At 38.4% G+C, this 16,470-nt stretch overlaps 1 protein-coding gene across 5 annotated transcripts in view; it reads right to left on the bottom strand.

Moving 5' to 3' along the window:
• IMMP2L (inner mitochondrial membrane peptidase subunit 2) overlaps positions 1-16,470 on the bottom strand; it is a 922,093-nt gene that overhangs the window by 861,607 nt on the left and 44,016 nt on the right. For all 5 annotated transcript variants that reach the window (XM_032643755.1, XM_032643759.1, XM_032643757.1 and 2 more), the window contains exon 3: positions 9,574-9,710. In XM_032643755.1, the coding sequence (XP_032499646.1) occupies positions 9,574-9,708 (135 nt within the window). In that variant the 5' untranslated portion in view covers positions 9,709-9,710. The remainder of the gene's footprint in view (positions 1-9,573; positions 9,711-16,470) is intronic.

Here is a 16,470-nt window from a genome sequence, read left to right as displayed (position 1 = left end):
GTACCTTGAAGACAGAATCTGTAACTGATTCACCCACCCCTATAGCACCTAAAATAGTTTTGCACATACTAGCCATTTGATAAATGACTCCCTATTCCAACTCTCAGTTACCAGTGCTTATTATTATTATCCATATTCCAAAGTGACCCCGAGTCACAAAATTACTCACATATTTGAAATGACAGAAATGACTAGATATGAACTTTCTACCTGAATACACAGGGGAACTAAAGTACTATGCAATGAATGATGCTCAAGACTGATAACCTACACCAGTAGGAATTCCCTCAAAATGGCACACAGATTCCTTTAATGAATACTGAGACTTAGAATGGATAGCTGGATGATGAATCTCACGGTGCTACACACAAACATGTAGCAGAGATGGGTCAGCATTCGAGGGTACAATTCCAAGGGAGTTTCCAGAAAGGGGTCCGTGAGCCCCTTCACTGGATCACTTTTCGGTCTTGAGTCTGTTCATCACTGGTCCTCTGTGCCACTCTGTCTCCTGCTCAGTGTCCCAGTTATCTAATTTTCTCCATCACCCAACTGATCTTTTATTTTCTTTCCTCTTCTTCACATTTTTCTTCTTTCTTACCTATTGATTTTTCTGCCTTGAGTCTGTTCATCACTGGTCCTCTGGGCCACTCTGTCTCCTGCTCAGTGTCCCAGTTATCTAATTTTCTCCATCACCCAACTGATCTTTTATTTTCTTTCCTCTTCTTCACATTTTTCTTCTTTCTTGCCTATTGCTTTTTCTGCCTTCCTTTCATACTTTTAAGCCCTGGTACAAGAAGACATCACCATGGATCCAGAATACTCCTTCTGTTCCACAACAAATCAACCAACTGCAATAACCTGGATATAATTTTCAGGCCTCAGAGTCAATAAAAGCAGATGTGCTCCTTGAAGGAAGCTCAGGGACGTCCAGAGAGCTCCACACACCCTGCCAACTATTTAGTACTTGAATCATTAAAGAAATTTGAAGACAAGAATTTTTTCGAATTTTTTGCCAAAAATTCTGCTGAACCTCATGGTCTAAACATGTTCAGTTATCAAAGCTGTATAGTAGCAAAGATCTCTTCAACTATGCTGAATTAATTAATCACCATATTTCTTACTGCACTTTCAGCTCCTAAATAATTTTAAGTATGATTTAGTGATATCTAATGAAAGTATAAACAAGTTATCTATTATACTTAAAAGTGGTCTAAAATTCCTAAAATATAGGTCAAACCATAATAAACATACATTTTTTTCCTTTCTTCCCAGAATATTCTTTCCCCTTTTATTCCAAAAATAGCACCCCCTCTTCTTCTGGGAAGTGTCACCCTTACCTCACCATGAAAGCCCACAATGTGATTCAAATATACACTATCATTTTCTCACTCCAGCTAGCCACAGGCTAAGGGTGTGCACCTGTCCAAAGCTGGGCCAGTCATGGCACCCTAATCTTCTGGCCAAAGTTGATCTGTATTTGTATGGGTAAGGGCATATGGCCCAAGATGAATCAATCACAGTCCTTCCTCAAGATTTTTCAAAGTGAAATTAAGGCATAAGGAGAAGTCTCTCTCAGGCGGTGATGAAATTGGCATCTAAAGGCATGAGACCTTCCAGCTGCCATGTGCCCTGCATTGAGAAGAAAGCTGGTCTGAGAGAACTAAGCCAAGATGCAGACAGAAGCAGACGTTGAAATAGAAAAGACTGAGCACCCTGGCAGCATTCAAATCCCTGGTTCCAGTTGTCTCTGACAATTGCCACACTCCTTCCTTTCTCCTAGGTACATCATAAGCCTTCCAATCAATTCCCCTGTAGATCTAAGTCAATTCAAGCTGTTTTTCTGTAACGAGTAGCCAAGGATATTCTACATAATCTACCAAACAAACTACAAGTTAACAAATTTGACTTATTGGGGGTAGTGGTTCAGGAATACTGTAAGAAACTCTAATGTATGTTCAACAAACTTACTATTTAGTTAACAGACGTGGCATTTAAGGATGACACTATTTAACACGTTCTTCACTGGGGATAAGCCTTCTCTTTTCATAAAATGGTTGGTTCCTTGTGTTTTTTTCCTCTGAGCACAAGCCATGAACATAGATGTTCAGTGGGTATATACTGGGCTACAAACATGAAGATTGGGATACTATGATTGCCATATGATCCTCTGGAATGTCATGAGATCCCAGGTTAGGAGGCTTTGTGTTCTGGAAAAATCCATCTAAGGACAGTGAGGGTTGTGTAGCAAGACAGCACTAACTCAACTGGAGAATAATCATTATTCACATGATTATTTGTTACCAAAGGATAATACCTGTGGATGGGTTCAAAGGGATGAAAGGGACCAAAAAGGAATTTCGATGGCTATGGAGAAGGCAGTTTTAATCTCAAATGAAGGATCTGACTCAAAAGCTCAACAAAGAAAGTTTAGCTTTCCCTAAGAATTGGGTCTAAGATGAGGCTGCTAGGAATTCACAACTGAAGAAGTAGGAAATGTAAAATCCCATCTGTGTTCAAAGTATTAAACTCCATTTAGAAATAAAGCCATACACCTGTAAATCCCTCCTCCTATGCCTGCTGTACCCCATGCAATACAATATTTTTGCATTCAACGCAAGTGAACAGTTTGCTTGGGGCTGGTGACCCACCCTAGAGGGAGGGAACCTAAGAGACAGGGTTGAGCTTAGAATCCATTGCCCAAGAGAAGGCCCTAAATCACCCTCAAATGATGAAAGCAGAAGTAAATATTCAGACAACCCTGCTTTAGAACTTTAGCTTCACCCAAAGAGCACACACTCTAAGGATCTCACTGACCCCCTGAACTCAGGAAGAGACCTGATTCTCAGTACAATAATTACGATTTTAAAAAAGCAAATTCAGCAGAAGCCGGAGAAACAGAGAGATGGCAGCGAGATAAGGACCTGGCCTGCCAATTCCCACTCTGCAGATGAAGGGGCCACAGGCCAAGAAGTGCAGGTGCCTCTAGATGCTGGAAAAATAAATGAGTCCCGAGGGGAACAGCCAGCTCCACTCACCACCAGTCTCTCCCATCAGGAAACTTGCACAAGCCTCATAGATAGCCTCATCCACCAGAGGGCAGACAGCAGAAGCAAGAACTACAATCCTGCAGCCTGTGGAACAAAAACCACATTCACAGAAAGACAGACAAGATGAAAAGGCAGAGGACTATGTACCAGATGAAGGAACAAGATAAAAACCCAGAAAAACAACTAAATGGAGATAGGCAATCATCCAGAAAAAGAATTCGGAATAATGATAGGGAAGATGATCCAGGACCTAGGAAAAAGAATGAAGGCAAAGATCGAGAAGATGCAAGAAATGTTTAACAAAGACTTAGAAGAATTAAAGAAAAAACAAACAAAGATGAACAATACAATAACTGAAATGAAAACTACACTAGAAGGAATCAATAACAGAATAACTGAGGCAGAAGAACGGATAAGTGACCTGGAAGAAACACTGGTGGAATTCACCGCTACAGAACAGAATAAAGAAAAAGAATGAAAAGAAATGAAGACAGCCTAAGAGATCTATGGAACAACATTAAATGCAACAACATTCACGTTATAGGGGTCCCAGAAGGAGAAGAGAGAGAGAAAGGACCCGAAAAAATATTTGAAGAGATTATAGTCAAAAACTTCCCTAACATGGGAAAGGAAATAGCCACCCAAGTCCAGAAAGTGCAGAGAGTCCCGTACAGGATAAACCCAAGGAGAAACATGCCAAGACACACAGTAATCAAATTGGCAAAAATTAAAGACAAAGAAAAATTATTGAGAGCAGGAAGGAAAAAACGACAAATGACATACAAGGGAACTCCCATAAGGTTAACAGCTAATTTCTCAGAAGAAACTCTATAAGCCAGAGAGAGTAGCATGATATACTTAAAGTGATGAAAGGGGAGAAACTACAACCAAGATCACTCTACCTGGCAAGGATCTCACTCAGATTAAATGGAGAAATCAAAAGCTTTACAGACAATAAAAAGCTAAGACAATTCAGCACCACCAAGCCAGCTATACAACAAATGCTAAAGGAACTTCTCTAAGTGGGAAACACAAGAGAAGAAAAGCACTTACACAAACAAACCCAAAACAATTAAGAAAATGGTAGTAGAAACATACATATCGATAATTACCTTAAATGTGAAGGGATTAAATGCTCCAACAAAAAGACACAGGCTTGCTGAATGGATACAAAAACAAGACCCATATATATGATATCTACAAGGGACCCACTTCAGACCTAAGGACACATACAAACTGAAAGTGAGGGGATGGAAAAAGATATTCCATGCAAATGGAAATCAAAAGAAAGCTGGAGTAGCAATACTCATATCTGATAAAATAGACTTTCAAATAAAGAATGTTACAAGAGACAAGGAAGGACACTACATAATGATCAAGGGATCAATCCAAGAAGATATAACAATTATAAACATATATGCACCCAACATAGGAGCACCTCAATATTAAGGCAACTGCTAACAGCTATAAAAGAGGAAATCAACAGTAACACAATAATATTAGGGGACTTTAACACCGCACTTACACCAATAAACAGATCAACCAAACAGAAAATTAATACGGAAACACAAGCTTTAAACGACACAGTAGACCAGATAGATTTAATTGATACTTACAGGACATTCCATCCCAAAAACAGCAGATTACACTTTCTTCTCAAGTGCGAACAGAACATTTTCCAGGATAGATCACATCTTGGATCACAAATCAAGCCTCAGTAAATTTAAGAAAACTGAAATCATATCAAGCATCTTTTCAGACCACAACACTATGAGATTAGAAATCAATTACAGGGAAAAAAACACAAACACATGGAGGCGAAACAATACGTCACTAAAAAACCAAGAGATCACTGAAGAAATCAAACAGGAAATCAAAAAATGCCTAGAAACAATAGACAATGAAAACATGACGAGCCAAAACCTAAGGGATGGAGCTAAAGCAGTTCTAAGAGGGAAGTTTATAGCAATACAAGCCTACCTCAAGAAACAACAAAAATCTCATATAAACAATCTAACCTTACACCTAAAGGAACTAGAGAAAGAAGAACAAACAAAACCCAAAGTTAGCAGGAAGGAAAGAAAACATAAATATCAGAGTGGAAATAAATGAAATAGAAACAAAGAAAACATAGCAGAGATCCATAAAACTAAAAGCTGGTTCTTTGAGAAGATAAACAAAATTGATAAACCATTAGCCAGACTCATCAAGAAAAAGAGGGAGAGGACTCAAATCAATAAAATTAGAAAGGAAAAAGAAGACACCTCAGACACCGCAGAAATACAAAGCATCCTAAGAGACTACTACAAGCAACTCTATGCCAATAAAATGGACAACCTGGAAGAAATGGACAAATTCTTAGAAAGGTATAACCTTCCAAACTGAACCAGGAAGAAACAGAAAATATGAACTGACCAATCACAAGTAAAGAAATTGAAACTGTGATTAAAAATCTTCCAACAAACAAAAGCCCAGGACCGGATGGCTTCACAGGTGAATTCTATCAAATATTTAGAGAAGAGCTAACACCCATCCTTCTCAAAGTCTTCTAAAAAACTGCAGAGGAAGGAACACTCCTAAACTCATTCTATGAGGTCACCATCACCCTGATACCAAAACTAGACAAAGATACTACAAAAAAAGAATATTACAGACCAATATCACTGATGAATATAGATGCAAAAATCCTCAACAAAATACTAGCAAACAGAATCCAACAACACATTAAAAGGATCATACACCATGATCAAGTGGGATTTATCCCAGGGATGCAAGGATTCTTCAATATATGCCAATCAATCAGTGTGAAACACCATATTAACAAATTGAAGAATAAAATCCATATGATCATGTCAAAAGATGCAGAAAAAGCTTCTGACAAAATTCTACACCCATTTATGATAAAAAATCTCCAGAAAGTGGGCACAGAGGGAACCTACCTCCACATAATAAAGGCCATATACAACAAACCCACAGCAAACATCATTCTCAATGGTGAAAATCTGAAAGCATTTCCTCTAAGATCAGGAACAAGACAAGGATGTCCACTCTCTCCACTATTATTCAACATAGTGTTGGAAGTCTTAGCCACGGCTATCAGAGAAGAAAAAGAAATAAAAGGAATACAAATTGGAAAAGAAGAAGTAAAACTGTCACTGTTTGCAGATGACATGATACTATACATAGAGAATCCTAAAAATGCCACCAGAAAACTACTAGAGCTAATCAATGAATTTGGTAAACTTGCAAGATACAAATTAATGCACAGAAATCTCTTGCATTCCTATACACTAATGATGAATAATCTGAAAGAGAAATTAAGGAAACACTCCCATTTACCATTGCAACAGAAAGAATAAAATACCTAGGAATAAACCTACCTAGGGAGACAAAAGACCTGTATGCAGAAAACTATAAGACACTGATGAAAGAAATTAAAGATGATACCAACAGATGGAGAGATGTGCCATGTTCTTGGATTGGAAGAATCAATATTGTGAAAATGACTATACTACCCAAAGCAATCTACAGATTCAATGCAATCTCTATCAAATTACCAATGGCATTTTTTACAGAACTAGAACAAAAAATCTTAAAATTTGTATGGAGACACAAAAGACCCTGAATAGCCAATGCAGTCTTGAGGAAAAAAAGCAGAGCTGGAGGAATCAGGGTCCCTAACTTCAGACTATACTACAAAGCTACAGTCATCAAGACAATATGGTACTGGCACAAAAACAGAAATATGGATCAATGGAACAAGATATAAAGCCCAGAGATAAACCCACGCACCTATGGTCAACTAATCTATGACAAAAGAGGCAAGGATATACACTGGAGAAAAGACAGTCTCTTCAATAAGTGGTGCTGGGAAAACTGGACAGCTACATGTAAAAGAATGAAATTAGAACACTCCCTAACACCATACACAAAAATAAACTCAAAATGGATTAGAGACCTAAATGTAAGACCAGACACTCTAAAACTCTTAGAGGAAAACATAGGAAGAACACTCTTTGATATAAATCACAGCAGGATCTTTTTTGATCTACCTCCTAGAGTAATGGAAATAAAAACAAAAATAAACAAAGGGACCTAATGAAACTTCAAAGCTTTTGCACAGCAAAGGAAACCATAAACAAGATGAAAAGTCAACCCTCAGAATGGGAGAAAATATTTGCAAACAAATCAAAGGACAAAGGATTAATCTCCAAAATATATAAACAGCTCATGCAGCTCAATATATATATATATATATATATATATATATATATATATATATATTTTTTTTTTTTTTTTTTTTTTTTTTTTTTTTGCGGTACACGGGCCTCTCACTCTTGTGGCCTCTCCCGTTGCAGAGCACAGGCTCTGGACGCACAGGCTCAGCAGCCATGGCTCATGGGCCCAGCTGCTTCGCGGCATGTGGGATCTTCCCAGACTGGAGCACGAACCCGTGTCCCCTGCATCGCAGGCAGACTCCCCCTGCGCCACCAGGGAAGTCCGCAGCTCAATATTAAAAAAACAAACCAATCCAAAAATGGGCAGGAAACCTAAATAGACATTTCTCCAAAGAGGACATACAGATGGCCAAGAAGCACATGAAAAGCTGCTCAACATCACTAATTATTAGAGAAATGCAAATCAAAAAGACAATGAGATATCACCTCACATCAGTTAGAATGGGCATCATCAGAAAATCTACAAACAACAAATGCTGGAGAGGGTGCGGAGTAAAGGGAAACCTCTTGCATTGTTGGTGGTCTTGTAAATTGATATAGCCACTATGGAGAACAGTATGGAGGTTCCTTAAAAAACTAGAAATAGAACTACCATACGACCCAGCAATCCCACTACTGGGCATATACCTAGAGAAAACCATAATTCAAAAAGACACATGCACCCCAATATTCATTGCAGCACTATTTACAATAGCCAGGTCATGGAAGCAACCTAAATGCCCATCGACAGATGAATGGATAAAGAAAATATGGTACATATCTACAATCGAATATTACTCAGCCATAAAAAGGAACGAAATTGTGTCATTTGTAGAGATGTGGATGGATCTAGAGGCTGTTATACAGAGCGAAGTAAGTCAGAAACAGAAAAACAAATATTGTATATTAACACATATATGTGGAACCTAGAAAAATGGTACAGATGAACCGGTTTGTAGGGCAGAAATTGAGACACAGATGTAGAGAAGAAATGTATGGACACCAAAGGGGGAAAGTGGCGGGGGGTGGGGATGGTGGTGGGATGAATTGAGCGATTGGGATTGACATGTATACACTGATGTGTATAAAATTGATGACTAATAAGAACCTTCTGGGGCTTCCCTGGTGGCGCAGTGGTTGAGAGTCCGCCTGCCGATGCAGGCGACACGGGTTCGTGCCCCGGTCCGGGAGGATCCCACATGCCGCGGAGCGGCTGGGCCCGTGAGCCATGGCCCCTGAGCCTGCGCGTTCGGAGCCTGTGCTCCGCAACGGGAGAGGCCACAGCAGTGAGAGGCACACGTACCGCAAAAAAAAAAAAAAAAAAAAAAAAAAAAGAACCTTCTGTATAAAAAAATAAATTAAATAAAATTCAAAAAATTTTTTAAAAAGCAAATTCATTCTAACTCCTCAGAGCTGATGTCTATGCCCTCACCCAGTTCTAAGACAAAAAGAAAAAAAGTAAGCTGTTTACTCTCTGTATAATTTTAAGCTTTTAGAAGCTTATACATTCATTTTATTTGTTTTATACACATGTTGAGCACAACGTGTGAACTTAATACATGCTAATAACAGAAGAAAACAAATTATATTACAAAATGCAAATTCTTCTTAGCTGCGTAAACGTACTTAAACAGCTAGGTTCCAGACATCAATTTTAGAATAATCGAGTTTTCTCTAAGTTACTCCAGAAGACTATTTGCATACAACTTTTGGAAATCTCCACTCCAAATTTCTTTCAATGTAAATAGCACTTAATGTTTTCAATCAGCAACAGGATTAAAGAATACACTAGAATATCTGAGATCAATGCTCTAGACTTTTCTACCTATCAGAAGTGTGTGTGTGTATGTATGTGTGTGTGTGTGTGTGTGTGTGTGTGTGTAACAATAGAGTAACTGAATTTGAGCCAAATCCATCTTGCAGCTGTACTAATAATTTAATCCTAAAAGGATATTTAAGTATGTATTCAAATATGGATAACTTAAAAATCTTAAAATCTCAAGCCACAGCCACAAAAAATGGTATCATGTAGTAAAATTTCTTTAGAATCTCCATTTACAATTCCAAAAAAAAAAAAAGCCACAGATACAGAGAACTATCTGATAGCTAATTTTATTCACCTCTGCTCTGATTTTAATATGACTACAGTAAAAGACCTTGTAAAGAAATTTAGCAATGTTAAATTTCAGTTCAAGGCCTTTTTAAAACCTTTCAGTTCCAGCATAGAGATAATACACAGAAATATCATTTCCAATGCCTGAGAAACAGTGAAGCATGTGCTTTAAAGAACGAAGTCATATTAGTCTCACTTGCATTGATGCTCCTTCCACTCTTGCCACACAGGCAACCCGATCCAGGAAAGTCACTGCCACAGGCACCGCCACAAAGAAGCCTTTACAAAATGCCTTGAAGTATCTCTTCACCCAGCCTTGAGACAGTGCCATACCTAAAAGCACAAAGAAAACAAATATGAAATTAGCCTCAATAAGGTGAAAAAGAAAAACATAAAAACAGCCCAAGAAAAATAAGAGTTAAGAAAAAGCAACCTCATCTCAATATGTTTCACACTCATCCCTATAACCACTGGAATAAATTTGACTTAAAATCCCAAAGGCAAATACATTAACTTAGGTTAACTCTTTTCAGTAGCTCAAGTAGCTTACTCATTTCAATAGAAAACTTCTCCTCACAAAGCAATGAGTTAGAAAAAAAATAAGCATTCCAAAAGTAAATCCTTTCCTGTTGCTGACTATGGTGGAGATGCTCTTTAAAGCCCTGATATCTGTTCTCTTCTGTAATAATAGAAGTTCTAGTGGGACACATGGCTGCCCAGCCCCCCTTGCAGCTAAGTGTGACCATGTGACTATGTTTGATGAATGGCATATGAGCAGCAATTACATACTTCCACACTGTGCCCTTAAAAGAAGTATGCCCTCCACTTTCTGTTCCCATTTTGTGATACCTGTGATAAGGACGTGGTTGTAGGAACAGGAGTAGCCATCTCAAGTTAAAGATGGCAAAGCAATAAAATAGAAGGGTCCTAGGTCCCCAGCACCATGCAGACACTGTCATTGCCCTGCATCGCTTACACGCGAGCTGTTAATTAAGAGGTAAATCATTTTCCATCATATTTAAGCCAATGCTATAGGGCCTATGTTATAGCATCCAGACTGATCCTAACTAATACAACAATGAAATCTATGAAAAATCAAGAAAAAAAATCACTGAATATGAATTCAATACAGAAAATTATCAACCCTCACTTAGCCCTGTAACTTGATTAATTTTCAGATTTCAGATTGCCTAGCTAAGGCAATCCTTAAACTGTCTCAAGCAATGAAAAACAAAATAGTAAGAGATCAAAATATGCTATCCTAGAAGATCCAATGGACCCAAACTCAGTCCAACAGATGAAGAATCTTCCTGGCTGGAAAAGACAAATGACCAGTTTGTTCACCAGTTTCTCAAAACAATACTTATTCATACTGTGTAACAGACTATAATTTTTGTCTGTTTTATTTCTTGAACAGGACTAGATAGATACAGGGAAACAGGATTATTCTAGCAGTCCAGGGCAAGAGATGATGGTAGGATGGATTATGGTGGTGGTGGTGGTGGTAGAGAGGGACCAACATGGGCAAACTTATACCTATTTTGGAAGTTAAACTGACAGGATTGAAAATGGATGGGCAAGGGCTGGGGAGAGGAGAGGAGACAAGAAAACTGTCAAGGGGTAGTTGTGACCTATCCAAGCACTGTTATTTTGTCATTCCCTTGGATTGCATTCCTAAGTACTAAAAACATGCTCATAATTCAATTCCTCAAACTTCTAATAAGTACAAGGTCATAAGGTGGGTGCTAGGGATACAGGAGTGAAAAGTAGATACAGTCCTTGCACTCAAGGAGTTACAAAGTGCCAGGGAAGACTGTCCTTAAACAATTATTTCCAATGGAAATGAGCATTAAAATGGGCCAATGTCTCTGGAGCACAGGAACATGGAGCAAGAAAGTCTATCCATCAGAAAATGATTCAGGAAGGTCTCTCAAAGGAAATGTCGTTTGAGGTGAGACCTGGGCTCTTCAGCAAAAGGAGCAGCATGTATGAAGTCTTCAGAGCAAAATAAAATATGGTTATTATTTTATTTTTTATCTTTTAGAAACTAAAAGAAGTTCAGTTTGGATGGAGTATACACAAACTTTACTATGTTAATTCTCAATTTTTAATTCAGTAAACATTTATTTATTGCCTGCTAAACACCAATGCTAAGTGCAGAGGATATAAAGACAGCTACATATACAGTACAATATCATTTTAAAACTCTCACTAAATATATTTTCTATATAAATGTATGCATATAAAAGCATTTTGAATAGTTATCTGCAGTACTGTTTTAATCATTTAATAAACACCCATATGTCACTTGAATAATTATTAAAATATAGAGAGACATAAAAAAGCAGGTTTACCAAAATGCTAAAAATGGTTCATTCTAGATGTTGAGAAAGTAGATGATGAACTATTTTCTTCTTTGAACTTCAGTTGGTTTCTAATATTTAAAAAAGAAAGATGGTCCTCAGAAGTCACTTTAATGTATAGATACCATGGGGTAAAACTAGTCTTGCTCTCTTTCCCATCACAATAAACAAACCACACTTTTGCAGTCTAGTCCCTGCTGCTCCAAGTAGAACAAGTAAGATTCTTCTCTGTTTGTGCACCGATCGATATAACTGACTGCAATTCTTTTATGTAGCCGATTCAGACTATGACAGAATATTACATGCTTTTGAAAACATCTTGAAAGTCTGAAGAGCCTTGGAAATTCTTACTTTCTACTCACCCATAGTAAGTACTTTAGTTCAAACAGGAAAAAAATACTGACAATTCATATAACAACTAACCTGACCACTTGACTATTTAAGTAATTAATAAACTGGCTTTAAACACACAAACCTATGCTTGCTTAAATATATTTTAATAATCAGGTCAAAGAGACTTAGATAACCAGAGGATTTAGACTCAAAAAAAAAATGGATAGAATACAAATAGAAAAACATGCTTCTATATATCTGTGGCTCTTAGAATAAAAGTAGCAAATATACTGACAGAATGAAAATATAATGTGTTCTCTTGGCTGTTCCCTGTGCCCTGCATGCATGGACCTTCACCTTCACTAAATAACTAGGGATAGCAGCAGGATAGAAACTAGGAAAGCTTCAAATACGATGATGCCACAGCTATCCCAGTTGTAAGGTAGCATGCATGATTACAATGTAAATTAAAGGGGAAAAATACATTAACATAAGTTGCATTAAATTCAGGTTCCCATAATTTTACACCTCCAATTCTTTTCCAATATAAACTCCCCCCTATACTGCTACTCCATTCAGTCACTGTGGCACCCAGGAAGAAGCATGGTAATGAGAGTCAGGGGCCCTGAGGTGGTGTCCTCTCTATGTCTACAACTAGCTGCATGACTTTCATCAACTCACTTCTGGTCCTCAGTTTCCTCATCTATAAAAAGAAAGGAGTTAGATTCAATTTCTAAGATCCTTTCTAGGGCTAACATTCTATATTTCTATACATTTTTTGATTGTTTCTCCAGGACGTTGAAAAGGTACTAAAATTAAGAAAAGCACTTAGATTATTATTGACTAAGAAGAAATGTTATGTTGCCTTTTAGATTTGAGATTTTTTTTAATGTTGAAACGAAAAAATAACTTTGCTTTTATTAAACAAATAGTTAAAAAGGGAAGCAAAGAGGAAGTTGGAACTAGTGCAATTTCTGTGAAAGGACATTTTAAATACAGGTAAAGACCTGAAAGCCACTGCCCTTTCCCTTCTCACACTCACAACTCCACTGCTCATCAGGGCACTGCTGCCATCTCCTGAACAACGGTAAGGACAAATATTTTTCTACTGAGAGATTCTCAAAGAGCATGTGGGAGGTGTGCCAATCTGAAGGTGTGCAGATTCTGCCCCAAGCCAAGGGGGAAAATAAAAGCTGCCTTGCAGATAAGGGGTCACTATTTTCAGAGGCTTAAAAGCAAAGTCTCAGTACAGTCCTGTCCCACCCGAATTGTGAACCACACCTCTACCTCATAATAAAACGCTTTTAGAAGCTTCTCACTATCATTAGAATACTAAAGCTATACATAAATGAAGAAATGAATATTATACTTCTATGTCAAGTCATATCAATAAAATGTTTAAAGTTCTATGGCATTCACACTTCATTAAAGTTAATGTATTTCTTTTTCTATAAAGAACCATTGGGATGACCTGGTGTTTTGTTCACACCTTAAATGTTTAAAACTACCATACTAATAAGCACCTAGCATCCACTTCCTCTGCCAAAATTTCCTTTAAGCAATAATAATGTGACCATCCCTGGCAAAAAAGGAGTAATTTTTATTCCTAGTGAACTAGTGAACTCAATTCTTCTAGTAACCATGCAAGTCATTTAGGTTCAAAACACTGCTCCTGAGAAAATTATTGCTTAAGTAGCAGGCAAATCTGGTTCATTGCTCAAGTACATAAACTGAGAATATTTTTAAATAAGCTTTCAGAGTTCACTGAAATCATATTTGCCACCTGGTATAAAACACCTGCAAGTAAAAGGTTTTTTGGTGCTACTGACCTCAACCACATAATGACCTATACTCTAAATACCTCTCTTTCCTCTCACAACTTGTTATGATTTGATCATACATGAATTCATCTAAAATCATTCTTAAATTTGCATATATTTTAGCTTATACAAAGTCACTAATCACTCATCCATAGCAACCAGGTGAATAAATACAACTCAAGTCATCCTAATTATAAAAACTATTTTAAAATTGTGCGGCAGGTTTGAAGGTAAGAGGAGGAAAACAATAAATTACAAAGCAGTATCTTACATAAAATGTAACCTTTCCATCATAGAAATCAGCCTGCACATTTGGATAGCCAAATCAAGATTTTATTTGTAAATTCAAACTATGAATATCAGAGAATAAAAGAGCAGGGACCCAAACAAATCTGACACCCAATTCCTGACTCAGTCAATATATATTTATTGATCACCTACTATGTAACTGTACTAAGGGGTGAGCACATAATGCAGAACAAGGCAGGCTTGGTCCTTGGCCACGTGGAGCTTACATTTTCATTCTCTCTACATTAAGTGCCTACTTTGTGCTACTCACTATGCTAAGATACCAAAAGTAAAAAGGTACACTGAGTCATAGTTCCTTCCCAAAGGACCTGTGATAAGATCACAAGAAATGAGTAGATGACCACACACGATCAGGCTACCCTCCTCCATGTATCTCTCCAGGAGCTCCTGGTACCAATAACCTCACTCTGCAAACAAAGCATAAGCATGTGCAATAGGATGCAGGAGGCATTAGGATACGTTTACACTGAATCAAGGGAAAAATAAAAACTGATGAACTAGAACAATTTTGATTCCACTGGAAGCAGATCTGGGAAAGTAACTGATGGATACCAATTTGAAATAAATTACAGGGCCACCTTCCTCCTTTCAGATTATAAATAAATACTATAAAAATAGATAATTGGTAATCTTTAGAATGTGAACTCCAGCATGAAATTATTTATCTTTTAACTTGTGTGACTTAATAGTTCTCACTCAAAAATGTGCAGAAAGGACAAAACAGCAAGAAAAAATAAACTATGAAGAAAAAGTAGTCAAAAATAATAAAGGAAAGAAAGCTGGGCTTCCCTGGTGGCACAGGGGTTAAGACTCCGCCTGCCAATGCAGGGGACACGGGTTCAAGCCCTGGGCCAGGAAGGTCACACATGCCGCAGAGCAATTAAGCCCGTGCACCACAGCTACTGAGCCTGCGCTCTAGAGCCCACAAGCCACAACTACTGAAGCCCATGAGGCACAATTACCAAAGCCCGCACACCTAGAGCCCATGCTCCGCAATAAGAGAAGCCACCGCAATGAGAAGCTTGAGCACCACAACAAAGAGTAGCCCCTGCTCACTGCAACTAGAGACAGCCTGTGCACAGCAACGAAGACCCAACATAGCCATAAATAAATTTATTTAAAAAAATAAAAGAAAGAAAGAAATGTAATGGGGTTACACATAAAGTGAAACATGTTCTGGAAAAGAAACCCAATTTTAAAAGTCCACACTGGGAGAGGACTGGGGTTGGCTGCGTGAACACAGCCTGAAGGGGGCTAGTGTGCCACAGCTAGCCTGGAGGGAGTCCGGGAAAAAGTCTGGACCTCCCTAAGAGACAAGAGATTATTGTTTCGGGGTGCGCAAGGTGAGGGGATTCACAGCAGTGCCTAAATGAGCTCCAGATATGGGCGGGGGCCACGGCTATCGGCACAGACCCCAGAGATGGGCATGAGACGCTAAGGCTGCTACCGCCGCCACCAAGAAGCCTGTGTGTGCGCACGGGTCACTATCCACACCTCCCCTCCGAGGAGCCTGTGCAGCCCACCACTGCCAGGGTCCTGTGATCCAGGGACAACTTTCCCGGGAGAACACACGGCATGCCTCAGGCTGGTGCCACACCATGCTGGCTTCTGTCGATGCAGGCTCGTCCCAAATTCCGTACCCCTCCCTCCCACCGGCCTAAGTAACCCAGAGTCCCCTAATCAGCTGCTACTTTAACACCGTCCTGTCTGCGCAGGGAACAGACCACCTCAGGTGACCTACATGCAGAGGCGGGGCCAAATCCAAAGCTGAACCCCAGGAGCTGCATGAACAAAGAAGAGAAAGGGAAATCTCTCCCAGCAGCCTCAGGAGCAGTGGATTAAATCTCCACAATCAACTTGATGTACCCTGCATCTCTGAAATACCTAAATCAACAACAAATCATCCCAAAATTGAGGCGGTGGACTTTAGGAGCAACTGTAGACTTGGACTTTGCTTTCTGCATCTAATTTGTTTCTGGTTTTATGTTCATCTTCATTTAGTATTTAGAGCTTACTATCACTGGTAGATTTGTTAACTGATTTGGTTGCTCTCTTCCTTTTATATATATATTTTTTTGCTTTTTCTCTTTTTGTGAGTGTGTATGTGTATGCTTCTTTTAGTGATTTTGTCTATATAGCTTTGTTTTCACCATTTGTCCTAGGGTTCTGTCTGTTTGGGGTTTTTTTGTTTTTTTTGTATAGTTTTTAGTGCTTGTTATCATTGGTGGATTTCTTTATTGGTTTGGTTGCTCTCTTCTTTCTTCCTTA

The sequence above is a fragment of the Phocoena sinus genome, chromosome 9, assembly GCF_008692025.1.
Source record: "Phocoena sinus isolate mPhoSin1 chromosome 9, mPhoSin1.pri, whole genome shotgun sequence".
Classification (NCBI taxonomy): domain Eukaryota; kingdom Metazoa; phylum Chordata; class Mammalia; order Artiodactyla; family Phocoenidae; genus Phocoena; species Phocoena sinus.
This window is presented reverse-complemented; position numbering and strand designations above follow the sequence as displayed.